Below are 22,219 nucleotides of genomic sequence, written 5' to 3'. Positions count from 1 at the left end.
CAGAGATTAACAAAAAGTAAAATTTAATTATTTAAAAAACATATAAATTTGACATACCACTGCCAAATCTGTTTAAGAATGTCAAAAGTGAGGGAAGATACAAACCAAAGGGGAAATAACTCTAGATACAAAATATCATAAATGCCAATAAACTTGAAAACTCAGATGAAGTGTAAAATTTCTGGGAAACCATCAAATACCAAAATTAGCCTGAGAAAAAATAGAAAACTTGAATAAGCTAATAAGCATTCAAAAAATTGAAATGGCAATTCCCATATATACAAAAAAAGAGAGCCTAGATGATTTTAGAGGTAACATTTTACCAAATCTTTAAAGAAAAGATTAATATTATCTCATACAGGTTTTTGCAGAGCATAGAAAAAGAGAAAAAACACTCCAACTCACTTATAAGACTAGAATAACCTTGATACCACACTGGATAGGAGGTGTCAGTAAAGAAAATCACACGTATGAATAAGGCAAACATCCTATGTGAAATATTACCTAACTGAATCCAACATTGTATTAGAAAAAAAATTTTGTACAGGTAGGGTTTTCCTAAAAATACAAAGATAATTCAACATTAGAAAATCAACCAATGGAATTCGTATTCGCGGACTTAAAGGAGAAAACCCACCTGTTTATCTCAATAGCTATAGAAAAAGTCATTGCTAAAGTTTAATACCTACTTAAAATAAAAAGTCTTAAAAAACTAAGAAAACTGCTAAAGGCTACTTATCAAAACCTACAGAAAATATACTTAATGGGGAAACTTTAGGAGTCTTACATCTAAGGCTAGGAACAAAAAAAAAAAGCCTGCTAATGCTATTTCTACACCTTATAGCAGTGGAAGTGCTGACAAATTCGATGATAAGAAAAAAGAGCCATTTGGACTCGCAGACTGGAAGTAAAGAGACAAATATATAATTTATGGCAGATTATATGGTTATTTACATTAAAAATTAAGCAAAGACAGCTATTAGAACTAAAAAGATTAAAACCCAAACAACATTATTTCTGTATACAAAAATCCATGTTTCAAAACTCAGACATTTTCCTATACATGCAGTAGCCAATTAGAAAATAAGATAGCATGTCAAAGCAACCAAAACTGTAAAGAATCTAGGAATTGATTTAACAAAAGCCGCACACAACCTTTATGGAAAAAATTTAAAAGAACATTAAAAGAGACCTAAGTAACTAGAGAAATATACAATGTTTACAAAAGAAAAGATTTAACATTGTAAAGATGTTGATTCCCTCAAAAATGATCATAACTATAATGCAATTCCAACAAGACTTAAATGGAATTGGAACTAATTCTAAATTTACATAGAAGAAGAAAAAGTCTACCAATAACTAAAACAGTTCTCAAAAGAAGAGCAGAGGACTTGCCTGGTGGCGCAGTGATTAAGAATCCACCTGCCAATGCAGGGGACACAGGTTCGAGCCTTGGTCCGGGAAGATCCCACATGACGTGGAGCAACTAAGACCGTGAGCCACAACTACTGAGACTGCATGCCACAACTACTGAAGCTCATGCGCCTAGAGCCGTTGCTCCGTAACAAGAGAAGCTACCACAATGAGAAGCCCATGCACCGCAATGAAGAGTAGTCCCTGCTCGCCGCAACTAGAGAAAGCCCGTGTACAGCAACAAAGACCCAACACAGCCAAAAATAAATAAATAATAAATAAATAAATTTAAAAAAAAAAAAAGAAGAGCAGGGAGAATAAATTCACACTACCTGATATTAAGACATACTGGAAAGCTATAATGTTTAAAGCAACTGTTAAAACATGTGATACTATTGCAGGAACAGGAATATAATGAGTACAGACACAGATCCATATGCCAATTATGCCCATGGGGAGTAGATATATGCTCAAATTGGTATCATGAATCACTGGGGGAAGATGCATTATTTAACAAATAGTATTGACAAAATCAGCTCGCTTGAATGAACAAAAATAAAACTTGAATTATCCTTACACACAAAGAAACTCAGACCTAAACACAAAAGGTACAACCAGAACATTACTAGGAGAAAATGTAGGAAAACAGTTTGTTAACAAGATGTAGAGGGCTTCCCTGGTGGCGCAGTGGTTGAGAGTCCGCCTGCCGATGAAGGGGACACGGGTTCGTGCCCCGGTCCGGGAAGATCCCACATGCCGCGGAGCGGCTGGGCCCGTGAACCATGGACGCTGAGCCTACGCGTCCGGAGCCTATGCTCCGCAACGGGAGAGGCCACAACAGTGAGAGGCCCACGTGCTGCAAAAAAAAAAAAAAAAAAAAAAAAAAAAAATGTAGAAAGCACATCCTGTGAGGTAAAATGTGATGGATCTATCTACATTAGATCTTTCCCCCCTCCCTTCCTCCCTCCCGCCTCTCTCTCTTCTCTTTCTCTCTTTTTCTTTCCTTCCTTCCTTCCTCACCGTGCAGCATGTGGGATCTTAGTTCCCCGACCAGGGATTGAACCTGTGCCCCCTGCATTGAAAGCGTGGAGTCTTAACCATTGGACTGCCAGAGAAGTCCCAATGTAACGATTTCTGTTCAACAAAAGACATAAGTAACAGATGGATGGCAATCTGGGAATCTATTTTTTGCTGTGTATATCATCAACTAAGAACCAATATTTAAAATTTTTAAAGAACTTCTGAAAATTAACCAGAAAACCCAATAGAAAAGTGAACAAAGGGGAATTCCTTGGCGGTCCAGCAGTTAGGACTCAGCACTTTCACTGCCGTGGCCCCGGTCCAATCCCTGTTCTGCAAACCAAGGTCCTGCAAGCTATGGAGAGGCACTTCACAAAATGAGAAACCAAAATGTCTCATAAGCATATTAAGATATTTTCAATCTTTTTAGTAATCAAATAATGCAAATTCAAACAATAGTAACATACTACTTTAGGCCCCTCAGATTTACCAAAATTAAAAAGTTGTATAAAACCTTCGATAAGGATGTAGGGAAACATGATCAGCTGATGGGCGTGTAAACTTGAGCCATTCTGGATAATATTTTGGAGGTATTTAATCACAAGCATACAAAAAAATATATACACAAAGCCCACTCCCCCTCAGAAAAAAGAGAAAAAAACCCACAAACACCTTAACACATACAAGAATGTTTATGGTAGCATTATCTACAAAGTGAATACTTAGAAACACAGAAGGCACTCAACTTGATATTTAACTGAATTCGAGTTCAGAAAGGTGACAGAGGAGAGTTTCCTGCCCTATACAATAAATTTCTTTAAGGACAAGAACCATAGTTTATCTTTGTATCCCTGTGCATATGGCTTGATAGGAGATATTCCATAGCTGTTTGTTAAACTGACTAGTAGTGAAACAGAAGTTTTTAAGGAGCTGCAAGAAAAATTTGGTAACATTACATCCATTGTCCTTGGTTAGTCACACAATTTATGGTTAGCAAACAGAGACTAGAAAACAAAGTCACATGCCATGGTCCAGTACTCTCTATTACATTATTTTCTCTCTTCAATTGTCTGGTATGACATTCCATGGAAAAAATAGGGCACATTTTCACTTTTTCTATAGAAAATTCTTTGAAGAGTGGTAGAGAGTTATAAAGTCCTGTTTATTCTAGTTTAAAAAGCATTTGTCTAATGATGTTAGAGAAGCATTTTTCTAAGCTATAAACAAGAAATTTACATCAGAATTTTGTATTCTCAAACTTCAGTCATTCATGTTTCACCTGCTCAATTTTTTCCATGTCCATGTATCATTATTTACTTCATGCTTTTTCCTTAACTGTTTGCTTTAAAAAAAAAAGTTCTGTCTTAAGTAAAAATATTCATGAATCAGATCTGATGTTACATTTCACAACATATAATTTACAACCATGAAAATAAAACTATGTACTATATATATTTTTATATGTTGTGCGCTTTATGAGTCTGGATTAGATGATTTCTGAGGTTCCTCCTGATTTCTGAGGTTCCTCCTAAACTAACATACTGTCATTTTGTGTTAGTTTCTCTACTTCAGCTATTTAGTTGTTCACTAAAGAACACTGGATCAGTGCCACAAGGCACTTAACCATAATCTTGTAACCATAAAGGAAGAAGTGCCATGAGGGAATTTCCTGGCGGTCCAGTGGTTAGGACTTGGTGCTTTTACTCCGTGGCCTGTGCTCAATCCCCTGTGCTCAATCCCCGGTTGGGGAACTAAGATTCTGCAAGAGCTGCACAGCCTCCTCCCTGCCCCGCCCCCCGCAAAAAAAAAGTGCCATGATATTATGCTTTAAAAATTTCTAAATTCAGCACTGCTGTTAGACAGAAATTTATAAAATATTTACAGGGTATAGAAGCGAGTGATGTGGTGGGTATATGGTATGAAAGGATTAAGTTATTTTAAACAGTTTGGAGAATACAGAGAAGGAAGAATTAAAGGAAAAAAATCCACTCTCACCTTGCTAATTGGGAAAATTTTAATCTTTTGAGACTTTCTGAAAATCCAAATGAGGTGTGGAAGAGTTGCACAGAGGAGGGTAATCAGTCATAGAATACAGTTCGAGCAATATGTTTTTTAAAAAAACATAATGCTATAGCAGAGAAGTGGTAACCCTAAATAAAATGTGCAGGGTAGGCAAGAAAAGAGAATTCAATAGTCTCAGATTTCAGCCAACTAAAATCCAAAACATCATGGTAAATGGTCTTTAGGCAGAGGATCAAAAAACAAAAAACAAAAACAAAAAAACACTACCCACCAGAAATTACATTTCTGTGTTATTTTGGTATGATTCCAATTCCTAATCTCAGCTTATTCTGAAGAATAAGGGCAAAAGTATCAATGATTTCAACTGTAATGTTTTTCAATAGTGGACAGTATCTGGATAAGATATTTAAAAACTAGAAAACATTTTTTATTCAAAACATACTTTTCATTAAATTTTTCAATGTGTAATTCATTCAGCTCAATATTTTTAGCAAGAAAAAAATTATCCAGGTCATATTTGTTTGCCTATTTAAAACTCAAAATAAACAAAAACTTAAAGGTTGTGACAACAAAAATCCCCCTAAAAAAGTATCTAAATAGTCATACCTTTTAAAGTATGGGATTAAGACTAGTAGATGACACAATATTCCTATTTAGCAATGTGAGAAAATTGTTTCTTTTTACAGTGAAGAAATTACTTTTCATAAATGTGATTTATTTTGGGTTCAGGTAGTTACCAGTTTAATACCAAGGTTACTAAGGAGAATGAACTTAACAAGGAAGTTGTGGTGATGCTTTAATATGGAAAAATCTTTATATAGAAAATTATTTTTCAAATCACTAGTATGAAGTAGACTCCAAGCAACTAACAGACTATTAATATTTTGTTTTTTAAACTTACAAATTGAGCATACAACTTCATGTAATAAACATGTAAATTACATGTGACTTTTAGCTTTGTGAATTTATATTTTACACCATAAGTGTACATACACATTTCTTTCTCTTAGATTTGACTGTTGTCTTAAGAGATTAATTTATGGAAAGCTAAACCAATATAAGGTATATTTGTAAATCCATAAACTCAATGCCATGAATAATTCTTGTAGATACTCTATCTTCAGTCATCAGAACTTGAGTTACAAAGGAATATATATTCAAAAGTTCATTTTTAATTTATAGGGATGAGACTGTTAATCGTAGGGAAAAACTAGCCAGATTTGCTTCTCTGTTGGGATTTACAGTTAGTTAAACTATTTATTTTCAATTAAATAAAAAGTACTGATCCTTTTAAGCCAATCTGCTTCTCAAGAGGATTGTGGCTATTTGATACGTATTTTTTTCTTTTGGCTGTGCCGCACGTCTTGGGGCATCTTTGTTCCCCACCAGGGATCTCACTCGTGCCCCCTGCTGTGGACACATGGAGTCCTAACCACTGGACTGGCAGGGAATTCCCATGGCTATTTGATTTTTATTAGCTTTTTCAAATTTATGTCACTTACAGTGCTTTTAAGTCATGAAAATTCCATCAAAAATTAATCACAGAAGTTTGGGGAGTATATTAACCTGCTTGTAAAAGGTAAGACTGGGAGAACAAGCTGAGTAAGATTAACTGCAAATTGCCAGGAATTAAGTAATTCAATGCTTTGAAAATCAGATTTAAAAACTAGGAATAGTGTTAGTTTATTGGGGAAAAACAAAACACTACTGGCTACACCTGCCAATAATTCAGCAATCACCTAACAGGCTACAGACCCTGTGAAACAGAGAAACTGGTTAATATGTGATGATACAAACTCAGAGGAATGAGAAAGGTGATTTAAAATGGTAAAACTGGCAAGTTCACAAGCAGGAAATTTACAAATTTACAAGCTTTTGAGTACCACACAATCATTTTCAAATAACATGAACTGCAAAGTGAAGATGAAAAAAAAAGATCACTACTGTTCACTACTGCCAAGAATTCTATTGTAGTGCTAATAAACATCACCATCTGTTACGTATTCTCGAGTCACAAGAGTACAGTGGAAATGTCTGTCTTTGCACAGAAAAAATCTAGAAGCAATTAGAAAATTTTCTTTTTAAGTAGGTTTGTTTTTCCAAAGAAGTTCATTTAGCTAAAAATATAGACTTGCTACCTCAGCAATTTATGGTCAGTCATAGGCTTATTTGAAAGCTGAGTCAAAGCAAAAAGGTTTTATTGGACAAACTGTCAGTGAGATGTGGCCTCAAGCTGCAGATTCAGCAAAAAAGCACTAAATTATATGGTTCTAAAACTTGGATTTAATACCTCTGGAGTAGTTGCATTACAATCTGTAATTTGATTACTAACACCTGATCAAAAGTAAAGCTGTAAAATACACAATTAAAAAAAAAAACCCAGGCATTATTTATTTAAGGTTTGTTTCCTGAAAATCAAATTCCTGAAGCTGGATGTATATTAAAAAATTATAGACAGAATTACCAAGAAGGTAGTTGAATGGCTAGGTTACGTAGTTATGAAAAACATCCCAAGGACAAATCTTAGATTTTTATGTAACATGGTGTAATGGAAACATAACTACACTGGAAGCCAAATAACTTGGATTCCACTCCTGTCTGCTATAACTGGTTTTGGGACCCTGGCCTAATAATAACCCTAAGTTTCTGTTTCTGTAAGAAACTTAGAAACCTAGAGGGTGTAGACCAGATGGTTTCTAATGTTTTCTTACAATTTCATTATAATTTTAAATCTTCTAAGAAATATTTACATCAGACAGCTCTACCTGGAATGTGATAATCAGATAGAATGGTAGTTTTTAGGAATACAGGTATGCATATATAACAAAATGGTGGAAATAAAAATGGTTTTGAAAAACTTGTTGCTGCCACCATTCTCAAAACAGACTCAATTCCCATGGGTCTTGAAGTAAAAAAAAACACTGTGGGTCATAAATCAGTCTTTTCAACTACATCAATATTTCTGAATGACAATATAGTTAGTGACAGTGTTTATTATATTTGAGGTCAATGATGCACAAAATGCTATCTCCTTGATACTATAAAAAGCTGTTACTGAATTGTAGTTGTGCCTCTCCCTCACTCCCCTCAGTTCATATGTTGAAGTCCTGGGCCCCAGTACATCAAAATATGAACTTATTTGGGTATAGTGTCTTTATCAAGTTAAAATGAGGTTATCAGGGTGGGCCCTAATCCAATTACTGGCTGGTTCCTTGTAAAAGGGGCAAAGTTGGAAACAGACTTGCACTCAGGGAGATGATGTGAACATGAAGATAGCCACGTACAAGCCAAGGAGAGCAGCGGGGAACAGATCCTTCTCTCACAGCTCTCAGAAGGAATCAACTATGCTAATATTTCAATTTTGAATTTCTAGCCTCTAGAACTGTGAGGCAATAAATTTCTATTGTTTAAGCCACTCAGTTTGTGATAATTTGTTATGGTAGCCACAGGAAACTAATATAGAAGATTGATTTACCACTATCAAAAGTAATCTATACATTTTCATACAGCAACCCCTATCTCCCACATCTTCCTATTTCTATTTTAACACTTCAGTGGGTTTTCTCAGAAAATGATTTGATATCAGAAGTTCGGGCATGACTTTGCAGTTGCATAACTGTAAATGAAATGTGAACAGATGATAAATAACCTGTTTATTCATTTATAAATGAGTTATGAAATGTTACTTTATTGTCGAACCCCTTACCAGTTTCTCCCCATTTAAAATTATTTAGCACATAGATGGGGTTAAAATAGAGTGAGAATTAAAAAAAGACTGCCAAGAAAACCAGATCTCTCCTTCTTACCATAACGCTGGCCTCCTAGTGTCACTGAAAGAATCACACAGATGGGGAGTTCACTGATTGCCTTGGGGATAATAATTGTTGGGGAATGCAAAAGGAGGGTCTGGATCTTATTAATGGGAGTATCACTGGACTTAGGTGCATATTATGTTGCACTTTAGTTCTGGTAGTACAGTACTTTAACGACTTCATACATGAAAAACTGATCTTGTTTTGAGTTTAAAGAAGAAAAAGTTTACAGCACCTATGTTTACGGAAGGAAAACTATAGTCTAATTTCTTCAGTACATCTCTTTCTTATCGATTTATGAAATCAGAGAACATGCCAGACGACGATAGTCACCAAAAGCGGTTAAAACTACCAACTACAATACATTGAAAATACCACATTTAGGATACAATTATATACTGAAAAAGGTAGCAATGCCAAGAAAAAAAATTTAAAAAGATCTTGTTAAAGACAGTTCTCATAAGTTGTGTTTAAAATCATCCATTTTAACATCTGCAAAAAAGTCAAATTTATTATTTTACATCAACATTATGGAAGTTAAAGAGAACAATCAAGTTGTCTCATGGACTGGAAGGTGACTTATTAATTCCCTTTCATTTCCAAACCTCATTAAGCAGTCACTACATTTATGAGGTAAATCAGCCGAATGCTTGAAATCTAGATGAATTTTAAGATCTTCAATCTGTCCTGTTGAATATTCACAATATTGACATAAATAAATCCCTTCAGATAAATGTGAATTTAAATGTTTGCAATATTCTAGCATGCTTGAAAAGCCTTTCCCACAGTCATCACAAACATGAGGAAAAATTTTAGTATGTTCAATAGCAACATGCCTGTTAACATTTGTATGAAGTCTACTCCGAAACCCACATACTTGACATACAAAGAAGTTTTTACATTTGTCAAATGTAATTTTGCTTAAGAGGCTGTACTGTCCATGTTCTCCATTGTTATACTTATCACTTAACTCTATTAATTTACATGCATGCTCATTTACCACATGGCTATGCAAGTCTTCTGGATCATTCGTTTCATGTTCACAGAACTGACACAAGTACTGTTCATCACAGCTGTGCTCCTGGAAATGTAGGTAGAGTTCACTGCTTGAGGAGAACTGTACATCACACTGCTCACACCAATAAAGGTGATCACTAAAATGGGTGTCTGCAATGTGCTGGCTGAGGTTCTCAAATATTACTGTCTTATAATCACAGTATTTACAAATGTAGGGATCCTCTTCATGCAGTTTGGCATGTTCGATCAGGAGCATGTTGGTAGAGAAACTTTCTTTGCATACTCGACAGACATTTGAATCAGTACGCTTATGCTTCAAGATCATATGCTGCTTTAAATCAGAAAAATATTTGCTGTTGAACTCACAAAGTTCACATTTATAGAGGCCACTGCTATTAGCTCTCAGTAAAGGCCATTTCTGCTGGGCAGTCACATTAAAAGCTTGGCTCTTGTCAAGAATTTTGCAAAGTTTAGCTGGTGGCTCTTCATCAGTTTGGTCTTGGAGACTCTCAGAGGAATTGTTTTCTGTCTCTATATCATAATCTTCAGAAATTGCATGCACTTCCGCAGCAATTGGAACATCTTCAGCAGTGTGAACTTCTATAGGGCTCTCCTCCTGAGTTTGCTGGTTGACTGATTCAGGGGAGTCGCACTCTTCATCACAAATTTCAATATCAGCAGATTTTTCTAAATAAAACAAGGCTATTATTATTATTATTACTAAATAAGACCTACTAAATAAGTCACTGGCAAAAAGAAATTTATTTTACTTATTATTTTTTCACTGACCTATACAAAATGTGCAAATTCTATTAATTACTTTCCCTTACCTGTAGAAAAGGCAGTGTGATCTAGAATTCTAAGTACAGGACTGGGAACCAGGTAGTTTTGATTTCTGTTTCTGGCCTTGATTCCATCTGTAAATTTTGGCAAGTCATTTGATGTCTCTGTATCAGAATCATCATCTGTGAAAAGGGATTTGGAAAAATATTTATTATTTACATAAAAGCATTAAACATTATTATAAAACAAAGCACAAATGTTTTTAAACATAATTTAGAATTCCAACAGAACTAAGGACTTAAATTTAGCTATGAAAAGCTTTGTTATCTGCGTACCACAGATACACAGAAAATCTGTCCAAACAAGCAACTACTTTTGCTTCCATGCCCTATTTGGACAAGAATACACCTTTTAAAGTTACTTAGGAATTTTAACTTGAAATTACTGAGTCTGAGTAAGTCTTTATTCCCTCAGCTCAGCCCTAATGTGTTTATTTTTTAACACTTTAATTGGAATATAATTGCTTTACAATGGTGTGCTAGCTTCTGCTGTATACAGTGAATTAGCTATACATATACATATGTTCCCATATCTCTTCCCTCTTGCATCACCCTCCCTCCCACCCTCCCTATCCCACCCCTCTAGGTGGTCACAAAGCACCGAGCTGATCTCCCTGTGCTATGAGGCTGCTTCCCGCTAGCTATCTATTTTACGTTTGGTAGTGTATATATGTCCATGCCACTCTCTCACTTTGTCACAGCTTAGCCTTTCCCCTCCCCATATCCTCAAGTTCATTCTCTAGTAGGTCTGTGTCTTTACTCCCATCTTCCCCTAGGTTCTTCATACCATTTTTTTTTTCTTTTTAGAGTCCATATATATGTGTTAGCATACGGTATTTGTTTTTCTCTTTCTGACTTACTTCACTCTGTATGACAGACTCTAGGTCAATCCACCTCACTACAAATAACTCAATTTCGTTTCTTTTTATGGCTGAGTAATATTCCATTGTATATATGTGCCACATCTTCTTTATCCATTCATCTGTCGATGGACACTTAGGTTGCTTCCATGTCCTGGCTACTGTAAATAGCGCTGCAATGAACATTGGGGTACACATGACTTATTTATTTATCTATTTATTTATGGCTGCATTGGGTCTTCATTGCTGTACGCGGGTTCTCATTGCGGTGGCTTCTGTTGCGGAGCACGGGCTCTAGGTGTGTGGGCTACAGTAGCTGTGGCTCGAAGGCTCTAGGGCACAGGCTCAGTAGTCGTGGCACATGGGCTTAGGTGCTCCACGGCATGTGGGATCTTCCCGGACCAGGGCTCGAACCCGTGTCTCCTGAATTGGCAGGCGGATTCTTAACCACTGCGCCACCAGGGAAGCCCATGTGCCCTTTTGAATTATGGTTTTCTCAGGGTATATGCCCAGTAGTGGGATTGCTGGGTCATATGGTAGTTCTATTTTTAGTTTTTTAAGGAACCTCCATACTGTTCTCCACAGTGGCTGTATCAATTTACATTCCCACCAACAGTGCAAGAAGGTTTCCTTTTCTCCACACCCTCTCCAGCATTTATTGTTTGTACATTTTTTGATGATGGCCATTCTGACTGGTGTGAGATGATATCTCATTGTACTTTTGATTTGAATTTCTCTAATGATTAATAATGTTGAGTATTCTTTCATGTGTTCACTGGCAATCCGTATATCTTCTTTGGAGAAATGTCTATTTAGGTCTTCTGCCCGTTTTTGGATTGGGTTGTTTTTTTTGATATTGAGCTGCATGAGCTGCTTTTAAATTTTGGAGATTAATCCTTTGTCAGTTGCTTCATTTGCAAATATTTTCTACCATCCTGAGGGTTGTCTTTTCGTCTTGTTTATGATTTCCTTTGCTGTGCAAAAGCTTTTAAGTTTCGCTAGGTCCCGTTTTTGTTTTTATTTCCCCTTCTCTAGGAGGTGGGTCAAAAAGGATCTTGCTGTGATTTATGTCATAGTGTTCTACCTATGTTTTCCTCTAAGAGTTTGATAGTGTCTGGCCTTACATTTAGGTCTTTAATCCATTTTCAGTTTATTTTTGTGTATGGTGTTAGGGAGTGTTCTAATTTCATTCTTTTAATGTAGCTGTCCAGTTTTCCCAGCACCACTTATTGAAGAGGCTGTCTTTTCTCCATTGTATATTCTTGCCTCCTTTATCAAAGATAAGGTGACCATATGTGCGTGGGTTTATCTCTGGGCTTTCTATCCTGTTCCATTGATCTATATGTCTGTTTTTGTGTCAGTACCATACTGTCTTGATTACTGTAGCTTTGTAGTATAGTCTGAAGTCCGGGAGCCTGATTCCTCCAGCTCCGTTTTTCTTTCTCAAGATTGCTTTGGCTATTCGGGGTCTTTTGTGTTTCCATACAAATTGTGAATTTTTTTGTTCTAGTTCTGTGAAAAATGCCATTGGTAGTTTGATAGGGATTGCATTGAATCTGTAGATTACTTTCGGTAGTAGAGTCATTTTCACAATGTGGATTCTTCCAATCCAAGAACATGGTATATCTCTCCATCTATTTGTATCATCTTTAATTTCTTTCAGCAGTGTCTTATAATTTTCTGCATACAGGTCTTTTGTCTCCTTAGGTTTATGCCTAGGTATTTTATTCTATTTGTTGCAATGGTAAATGGGAGTGTTTTCTTAATTTCACTTTCAGATTTTTCATCATTAGTGTATAGGAATGCAAGAGATTTCTGTGCATTAATTTTTTATCCTGCTACTTTACCAAATTCATTGATTAGCTCTAGTAGTTTTCTGGTAGTGTCTTTAGGATTCTCTATGTATAGTATGTCATCTGCAAACAGTGACAGCTTTACTTCTTCTTTTCCAATTTGGATTCCTTTTATTTCTTTTTCTTCTCTGATTGCTGTGGCTAAAACTTCCAAAACTATGTTGAATAATAGTGGTGAGAGTGGGCCACCTTGTCTTGTTCCTGATCTTAGTGGAAATGGTTTCAGTTTTTCACCATTGAGGATGATGTTGGCTGTGGGTTTGTCATATATGGCCTTCATTATGTTGAGGTAAGTTCCCTCTATGCCTACTTTCTGGAGGGTTTTTATCATAAATTGGTGTTGAATTTTGTCAAAAGCTTTCTCTGCACCTATTGAGATGATCATATGATTTTTCTCTTTCAATCTGTTAAAGCCCCAGTGTTTTAAAGTTAACATGGACAAGCTGAAATGCCAGCCAGCAGTGAAACCTGCACTTCAACATCAGGTCTTTATGTTTTAGAAGTTTCAGATTTACAGGAAAAAAAAAAAAAAGACAGTACAGAGAATTCCCATATATCCTCCATTCAGTTTCTCCACTCTTAACATCTTACATTAATATTTGTTACAATTAATGACCAATACTGGTAAGTTGTTATTAACTAAAGTCCATACTTCATCCAGATATCCTTGGTGTTTACGTAATGTCCTTTTTCTGTTCCAGGATCCCAATCAGGATACATACCATTTAGTTGTCATGTCTCTAGGCTACTGTTAACTGTGGTAGTTTCTCAGACTTCCCTTGTTTTCGAAGACCATGACAATTTGAGGGGACTGGTAAGGTATTTTGCAGGATGTCCCACTAATGAACTTTGGTTTTTTTTCATGATTAGACTGGGATTATGGATTATTGGGAGGGAAACACAGAGGCAAACTGTCAATTTTTATCGTATCATATCAAGAGTACATACTATTAACTTGGTTTATCACTGTTGACGTTGAACTTGATAACCGGGGTATTTATCAGGTTTCTTCAATGTAAAGTCACTCTTTTACTTTCCATACTCTATGCTTGGAATTAAGTCGCTAAGTGCAGTCCATACTTTAGGAGTGGAAAGTTATGCTCCACCTCCTTGAGTGAGGAGTATCTACATAAATCATTTGGAATTCTTCTGTACAGATTTGTTTCCTCTCCCTTAAATCAGCCATTTCTCCAAGAAGCCCTTGTTCCTTTTATTGGAAAATGGTATTAGAAACCAAGATCTGGACACTAGATGTGCTCATTGCTACTGGGCTGTCATTTCTGCTAGGCCCCCTCAGCTAACACAGCAAATAATATGTGCATGTACACTACCATGTATATATAGATATACCCATAAATGTTTCTGTATGTAACCATTTGTGTCTATATTAAGCCAAACATGAGTTCATACTGATGTCTCTGACTCTGCATGTTCTTTTCTTAAAATTTATTTATTTTTATTTTTTTTAAAAAATATTTATTTATTTGGCTGTACTGGGTCTTAGTTGCAGTACGTGGGATCTTTCAGTTGCGGCATGCAGTCTCTTAGTTGCAGCATGTGGGATCTAGTTTCCTGACCAGGGATTGAACCCAGGCCCCCTGCACTGGGAGCACGGAGTTTTAATCACTAAGCACCAAGGAAATCCCTGCATGTTCTTTAAATAATTTATGTATCTGTGCCTATAATAGGAGCTCACGGGAACTGGGAGTTTTGATTATTGCAGAGGAAGAAGAGAACAAATGCAAGTTACTATTCATCTTATGCTCTAGAAAAGAGGAGTCAATAGAAGATACAAGATTGAAAATGACCAAATCCTTCACCCTCTGTTCTTTCCTTCCATTAGCCCTCCAGACTGAAAGGTATAGCTGAGTGGAAGAACCGTGTGTAACAGTATTCTTTACCTTTCATCATAAATGGTCCAAACTCTGGGTCATTCCTGCTTTGCCACTGATTCCTAGCTGATTAAAATTGATTTAGGAGGATCTGTTTTTGATTTATATCTCTGAAATAATGTTAAAAATTAAAATTCACTTTCTTACACAAAACTCTTTTGTTAATTCTTAAGTTTAAACACTTGCCCATTTTTTTTTTTTTTTTTGCGGTACGCGGGCCTCTCACTGTCGTGGCCTCTCCCGTTACGGAGCACAGGCTCCGGACACGCAGGCTCAGCGGCCATAGCTCACGGGCCCAGCCGCTCCGCGGCATGTGGGATCTTCCCGGACCGGGGCACGAACCCGCATCCCCTGTATCGGCAGGCAGACTCTCAACCGCTGTGCCACCAGGGAATCCCAACACTTGCCCATTTTGAAATCATCACTTTCACCCACATTTTCAAAAATGAAATGAAAAATTATAAAAGCAACTTAAAGAAAAATATTTTGGAAAATTTAGATATACCTTTGTTGTCAAAATATTTTAAGTCTGGTTGTCTCATAGAACAAACACTATAACAATGATCAGAAAAAATGCCATTGAATCCATCTGCAATTCTGCTTATTCCAGAGGAATCTGAAAACAAAAGTAAAAAAATTTCAAGCATACTGAACATATATACATTTAATGACAGCAATCTCTTTATCCAACATATATAAAATTTCATAGTATTTTTAATAAAGTATTAATATTTCCCTCAATTCTCAAGGCTTTTATAATTCAGATCTGACACTGACTTTGAGCTTTGAAAGAACCATAAATTATACAATTTAAAATATAATACTTTGAAGCACACAAAGATACAATTGCCTTGGTCAGAATCCCACAAAATATAAATATGCAATATATATGTTAATTGCAAAAAACAAAAACAAAAATAACAAACCAAAAAAAACATTGAATTAACTACCAAGAAGATCTGCCATGTACTGTAGGAAAAGCATAACATATAGGGGAAAGTCTGAGGACCACTTAGGGCTCTGAATACAGTCATTTCAACTCTTGCCTGGGAAGTGCCAGTAAGCAGTAAACCAGGCTTAATTTCCTCAGATACGAAAAATGTGTAGGTTGGGTTGGTTAACAGGTATACCTGAAACTGCCCCAAGTATACGCATGTGAGTTGCATTTGTTACAGATGGCCAAAGACATCTTATTTGCCAAGACAGCAGAGCCAACCTCAAAGAAAGGATCTAAAATTACACAATCAAAAAGAAATTCATATTTCTGAAAATAATGTACAAGATAAAGTATTTTTCCAATGATGCAAAATATCTTCCACCAAGGTTATTGCTGTGCCTTAAGCACAAGCTTGGGAATCACACAGGCAAATATCAATTATGCTGTATAAGTATGTAACCTCGGATATCTAATTTTAAATATCTATAAACCACGAAGTTGTGAGGAATAAACAATGTCTGTAAAGTTCTGATGTGTGCTTAGCACACGGCAGACATTGAGAAATATATATTCAGAGAATTTATTTAAAGTTTACTCTTACCTAAAAGTTGACCCAGATATTTAACTCTTATCAAATAGATCATTTATGAGAAAATGATGGAAACACAACTGCACGGGAATACATGGCCTAACTTTTAAATAATTTAATCACACACTGACCTGAATAACGAGAAGGGTGTAAAGTCTTCCTTTTTCTTTTTTTAGGATATTCATTCATATCTTTTTAATCTAAAAATGGAAAAATTTAGCAAATATATCACAACTGTTAAAAAATTTTCTTCTAACCAAATAATTTATTGCCAATAGGAAGTATGTGTGCCACATGAAAATCCACTTCATAAGAGAAATGTTAAACAATCCTTCTGCTTACATTTTGGATTTATTTTTCTATCAAGTTTAAAGGCAGGACACCAAGTTCTGTTTTCTTTCTTACTGAGGTTGAGAACTCCTTTTCAAATGTGGATGTAATTGTGAAAACTGGATAATAACATAAGCCTTATGCTTAATTTTTTATAGAAGACAAATTGTGCATATGGCACCAAATTAAGGGTTTTACAGGTACATTTCTTAGAGTTGGGAATATTTTGATGCAGTTTTGAAGCCACAGGTAGATAGATTCCGTCAAAAAAATACTGTCACAAATCTGTATTGATGCCCTGGCTTCAGGAAAAACAAAAAAACAAAAAAAACAAAACTCATTGTATAGAAGCTCAGAATATAACTTTCAAGAAAAAAATCCTTTTCTGACTTATGAGGTCACATTCAACATTCCGTCGAGAACAAAAGAGTACGGCAGCCACTGAATGATTAAATTCCGACAGACTGTTATAGAATTGACTAATTAGTTTTACTACATCCCACTTACTTGGTATAATTCTTAATACTGGAGTGAGGAAAAATGAATTACAGGAAGTTTTCACAGATGGTAAAAAAAAATGCCTGTAGAAAAAAACATGACAAAAGTCTTATGAGCAAAAATGTAGTTCATTTCTGAGACACAAGAATACAATGGTGGGCTTCCCTCGTGGCACAGTGGTTAAGAATCTGCCTGCCAATGCAGGGGACATGGGTTCGAGCCCTGGTCCGGGAAGATACCACATGCTGTGGAGCGACTAAGCCCATGCGCCACAACTACTGAGCCTGCGCTGAGCCCTCGAGCCATAACTACTGAGCCCGCGTGCCACAACTACTGAAGCCTGTGCGCCTAGAGCCCATGCTCCACAACAAGAGAAGCCACTGCAGTGAGAAGCCGGCACACCGCAACGAAGAGTAGCCCCCATTCGCTGCAACTAGAAAAAGCCTGTGTGCAACAACAAAGACCAAATGCAGCCCCAATAAATAAAATTAGTTTTTTAAAAAAATGAATATAATGGTACCAGATCTTAGTCAACTAGAAAGCTATACAGAATTAACTCAAGTACAATATTCTTTTGAACATACTGTATTAAGTACTAAAACTTGTGTAAATCTATAAATATGTGACTATATGTAAATGTGAAGTATCCTGTGAAGTACAAATTCATTGAAATGAATTTATCTTCTAAAGCTATAGTTGTATCTTAACACCGAAATAGGAATATAAATCTCATTAATTTATTTAGCCACAGTGAAAGCCAATATAATGCAAGCCAACTCCAAATTAGACTTTAAACTGTTTAAATCCTTATAGATTATTTAATAAAGTATAATAATGATCATTTGAGCACCAATTATGTACCATGCTGTTGTGTACATTATTTTATTTAACCCTATGATTTGCAAAATCCACAACACTCTCAAAATCGCTATTCTTTACCCTTTGTTACTGATGAGGAAACTGAGGCATAGATTTAAGTCAGGGGAATACTTAATAAGTGACAGGGCTGGGATTTGAACAAAGATCTAACTGATTTTGAAGACCATGCTTTCAATCCCTTTATTTTAGTTGTGGAAACAAATAGGGAGACAAAGTGATCACCCCAATTCAAGTAATAGCTTAGTGTCAGAATCAGAACTGCCTACTCCATTTCAGATTAGTGTTCTTTCCACTGTAGCATTGGGAAAGTAAGGAATGTCAGGAAAAAAAATGCATCGTGAAGTCTTCTCTACCAGCTTATAAACTGCTTTTCTTATCACCACGGTGATATACTATATAGCAGGTAGAACTTGGCATCATTACTAAGACCATCTCATTTCTAGTGGTAAGGAACTTGAGGTGAACATACTATTTTTGCTGTTTCACTAAGTTCTGGGTATATCAGCACTACATGTGCTGTTATACTACACTTATAGTGCTGCTGAGTTTATTGCAAATTTTCCTTATTTTATTTGATCTTCACAACAATCCTGTGAAGTACATAGAAGGGATACTATCAAATCCACTCCAATATTACTGATGAGAAAACAAACTCAGGGAAAGTCAAGTCAACAAAGTAGCAGAACCAGAGATGAAAAAGCATGTTTTCTGACTTCTGGGTTTTGAGCAACTAACTGTGTGAGTAAATCTTCATTTCTAATCACTGATACCAGAAAGTTACGTCTTGCTTCCAGTTCTTACTCAGCCACCAGTTGGGAGGAGGGGAAGGGAATCACCCAAAGAAATTGACAACCATGATTTACAGAAATGGTATCAATATATATAATGCCTCACCTAACAACACAAATAGCATTCCTTGAGCCCACCCCCATCAAGTGCATTAAAAAATAAAAAAAAGAAAAGCTGTTTTCCTATTTATGTAATAAACTAAAATCTCAAGACTTATTCCTAATACCTTTTGTACACTTCCAGAATTTACACAGCTAAAACCTTTACACTTCATGTTCTAAATGTTCTACAAGTATCAGATAGAACACTGAAAACTGTCAACCGAGCATGTTAAACACTTCAAATTCTTTCAAAAAAACAAGAAAAGGAAACCAACTACGGCATTAGAATTAATGTTAAGCTGGCCTGGATTCAGATGTCAGGTGGAAGGAATAGGATCACCTTGATCAGGAATTGTTTGACTCCTACTTAGGGCTAAACAACATCCAAATGCTCACCAGACCTCCTTTAAGCCAAGATGGTAAAATGCCCACTCAAGACCAAAAATGCTAACCATCCTTCATTTCAGCAAATGTTTTTAAGTGCCTTTTGTATGTATAACTGCCCTGATGAAGAAGTTTGGCTTTTTTACTTAGGTATGTCACATACACATTTGCTCACTAGTCCTCCTTTCACTGGGAAGATTCTGAACATGCACATGCACCTTTTAACTCAACTCCCCTTCCTCACTTAAAAACAAACTACAGATGTAATATATGTCACTGCAGTAAAATTAGAAAAAAATTAAAATGAATTGAATCACTTAGAATCTATTCATCCAGAAAAACCAATGTTAACATTTTGGTGCATACACATCTAGACATTTTTCTCATGCTAAGGTACACAAATATTTTACGTTTACAGAAAGAAAATCATGCCATCCAAAACATTTTTTTTTTAAAAAGCAACTTACAAGACTCTCATCAGCATCTTTCCACCTGTCATTTTTTTTCAACAATAAAAACGTCTAAGTACAAAACACACTACAGATAATAGGCAGTCAGCACTCACATCAAAGAGTTCAACCTTTCTAAGGCCTTTCATGCAATGTAAATATTCTCTTTCTAATTGGTATAAACATAAGACAAGCACTTACAATAAAAAGCTACAGTTTTCTTCTAAAGAGTTTTAAAAGCACGCTCTTTTCCACCTTCATTTTGAAACAAGTATATATTTTCCAGATTTTAAAAGAAATGAAACACAAAAATGCCACAGGAAAACTTGAACTAGAACCGACACTATATGTCCAATTTAGTGTCAGTCTTTGCTTTATCTCTTTGCTAAGAGATAAACTGCCTCAAATCACTCGTGTCCCTTGGTTCTACTGAAAAACAAGACCAAAAGGAGTTATAAGCACCCTAACAAGTGGCTTACACTATACTGGCTGGAGACTTATAGCCGGGACCGAGGCCTGAAGATTGAGGCTACAAGATCGGTCAAGGGACGCGCCGCCGGAGGGTCAAGATGCCACCCGGCAGGGCCTGAGGGCCAGCGTGGCACCGACGGGCGTCCCGGGCCCAGACGCCCGGAGGGGCCCCTCAGGAGCCACCGAGACCCAGCCGCCTCCACCCCAGCGCCACGCACCGGCCCCGACGACTAGCGGAAACTCCCAAGTCCCGACCCCGGAGGCACCTTTCGGAAAAAAACAGCGGGGGGCCGAGGCGAGCCAGCGTGGAGGCATCCTCCACAGGGGATGGAACTGCCTTCGGGATGGGGGAGGGGAGCGCCATCCCGCCCGAAAACGAAGGCAGGGTTTCAGTTTAAAAGACGCCATCCGGTCTTCCCTGCCCTCTCCCGCAGGAAGCTGCGGCCGCACGCCCGCGGCCCCTGCAGCAGTGCAGAGCCCGACCCGCTCCGCCCTCACACTCACCAGTCCTCGGGCCCCGCCCGGCCAGCCCAGGCGCAGCTCCGAGGCGGCGGACAAGGCGCCCGAGCACGGTCGGAGGGGCCGCGCAGCCCTGCCCTCAGGCGCACGGCGGCGGGCGGCGCCGCTCTAGCCCTCACGCTCCCGGGCGCTCCGCCGGGGCAGCCCCACTCCCTCCCCGCGCGCCCTATGCCCTGCCTGCCAGGCCCCCAACCCAAGCTTGGCGGCCGCACTCACCGCCTCGCTCCGCGCCTGCGCCGCACGCCTCAGGGGCCCGCCGTGAGGGCGGGGAGGTGACTAGGTGAGAGTGGGGGCTGGGGAACGGGTGGGTTGGCCTCGCAGCACACCCGGCCTGGGCGGGACCACCGGCCTCGAGTGCCGGGGGTGGCCCGGCGGCCCGCCCGCCCCCTGGCAGGCACCTCCGCGCCGCGGCGGGTCCCTTCCGGGCGGGGGACCGCCCCGCCCGAAACAAGCGGGCGATTCCACCCTCTAGAATTGCTCCAGGCGAGGCTGCCGAAGGAACTTTCCCCCGCCCGACCCCGGCCCTCCCTCCCGCACGGAAGAAGTGGGAGAAGCGACGCGCGCCAGGCGCCCTTTTCCCACTAAGCTCCTCCTGGGATGTGCGAGAATGGTCTTCCTCGGGGTGGGTAAGGCATGTGGCGTTTCAAACCCCAAAGAGGGGCCGCAGCCTATTGGGGACGAAAAGGGCAGCTGTCCACAGGGCAGGAGTGTTAAGCTCTTAAAAGGTCGTGAATCATTGTTAGGCTTTAGCCGGATTCCCTGACTCAAAAAATCTTGGTGGAATGAGTGTGAAATTATAGCGGATTGGATTAGATGATTTAACTCCTTTTCCGACCTTGAGTTTCTAGGAGCAGAGGTAGAGAGGATTAAATTAAGTAAGCGTAAATAAACTTGTGAACAGGGTGTGGTCACATGTTTTATCTTTTTGACAAAGAGTTAAGGTTGTTAGTCCCAATTTACAAACTAGTAAAGTGAGCTTGTGAGGGTCTAGAGACTAGGTTTTATTCATTTGTAGCCTCAGCACCCGGTTCAAATAATTGTTAAATGGATGATGAAGCCCATATGGAGTGTCATGTGCCCAAGGTCACTCTAATAGTCAGGACTGCAATCTGTGTCTTTTTATCCATACGTCTACTGTGCTTTTCTTGCTTACCACATACTAACCAACCAACCACCAGATAGTTATCATAGACTTTACTCTGACCCCTTCAACTATCTCCCAGGAGATAAAAGTCATATTTGAAAGAGACACTAGTGTGTGTCTCGATTTTTACGATTTCATAACTTTTATGTGTGTGTTAAGCCCAAATAAACGAATATTTACGAATGCTGGCATGGCCTGAATAAAGTAGGAAGAGATTTAGAGGCATCTTTTAATCCTAGTATAGTAAGTTATGGCACGGAATAGGGAATTGACACAGGTTTGTGGAATTTGTAAAGGACAGTATGTTTCGTTCCCTCCTCTTGGGTATTTGGGCTGTTTCTTGATCTGATACGGTGGAAGCCACTAGGGGTGTTATGGAACCATTTTGAAGGCTTCTC

The 22,219-nt window shown here is 37.9% G+C and overlaps 1 protein-coding gene and 1 long non-coding RNA gene across 6 annotated transcripts in view; one reads left to right on the top strand and one right to left on the bottom strand.

Moving 5' to 3' along the window:
- On the bottom strand, positions 1-21,082 carry ZNF639 (zinc finger protein 639). 5 transcript variants are annotated; one of them, XM_049709790.1, is made up of 5 exons: positions 20,894-21,082; positions 16,389-16,457; positions 15,237-15,347; positions 10,115-10,249; positions 1-9,971 (listed from the first exon to the last, which is right to left on the bottom strand). In XM_049709790.1, the coding sequence occupies exons 2-5, from the start codon at positions 16,444-16,446 to the stop codon at positions 8,818-8,820; spliced, it is 1,458 nt and encodes a 485-aa protein (XP_049565747.1). In that variant the 5' UTR covers positions 16,447-16,457; positions 20,894-21,082; the 3' UTR covers positions 1-8,817. The 5 variants fall into 5 exon arrangements, with proteins under 5 accessions (XP_049565747.1, XP_049565748.1, XP_049565746.1 ...); XM_049709791.1 differs by lacking the exon at positions 20,894-21,082 and adding an exon at positions 20,663-20,828; XM_049709789.1 differs by lacking the exon at positions 20,894-21,082 and adding an exon at positions 17,095-20,639.
- LOC125964394 (uncharacterized) overlaps positions 17,095-22,219 on the top strand; it is a 33,598-nt gene continuing 28,473 nt past the window's right edge. The window contains exons 1-2 of the long non-coding RNA XR_007477380.1: positions 17,095-17,170; positions 20,666-20,957. This is a non-coding gene — a long non-coding RNA (uncharacterized LOC125964394). The remainder of the gene's footprint in view (positions 17,171-20,665; positions 20,958-22,219) is intronic.

This window comes from Orcinus orca, chromosome 5 (assembly GCF_937001465.1).
Source record: "Orcinus orca chromosome 5, mOrcOrc1.1, whole genome shotgun sequence".
Taxonomy (NCBI): domain Eukaryota; kingdom Metazoa; phylum Chordata; class Mammalia; order Artiodactyla; family Delphinidae; genus Orcinus; species Orcinus orca.
This window is presented reverse-complemented; position numbering and strand designations above follow the sequence as displayed.

Coding starts and splice junctions, on each gene's coding strand:
- ZNF639 (XM_049709790.1), bottom strand. CDS start 16,446: ATGAATGAATATCCTAAAAAAAGAAAAAGGAAGACTTTACACCCTTCT. Junction 10,250..15,236: donor AAAATATTTTGACAACAAAG/GTATATCTAAAT, acceptor CCCTTTTCACAG/ATGATGATTCTGATACAGAG. Junction 9,972..10,114: donor TCACACTGCCTTTTCTACAG/GTAAGGGAAAGT, acceptor TGTTTTATTTAG/AAAAATCTGCTGATATTGAA.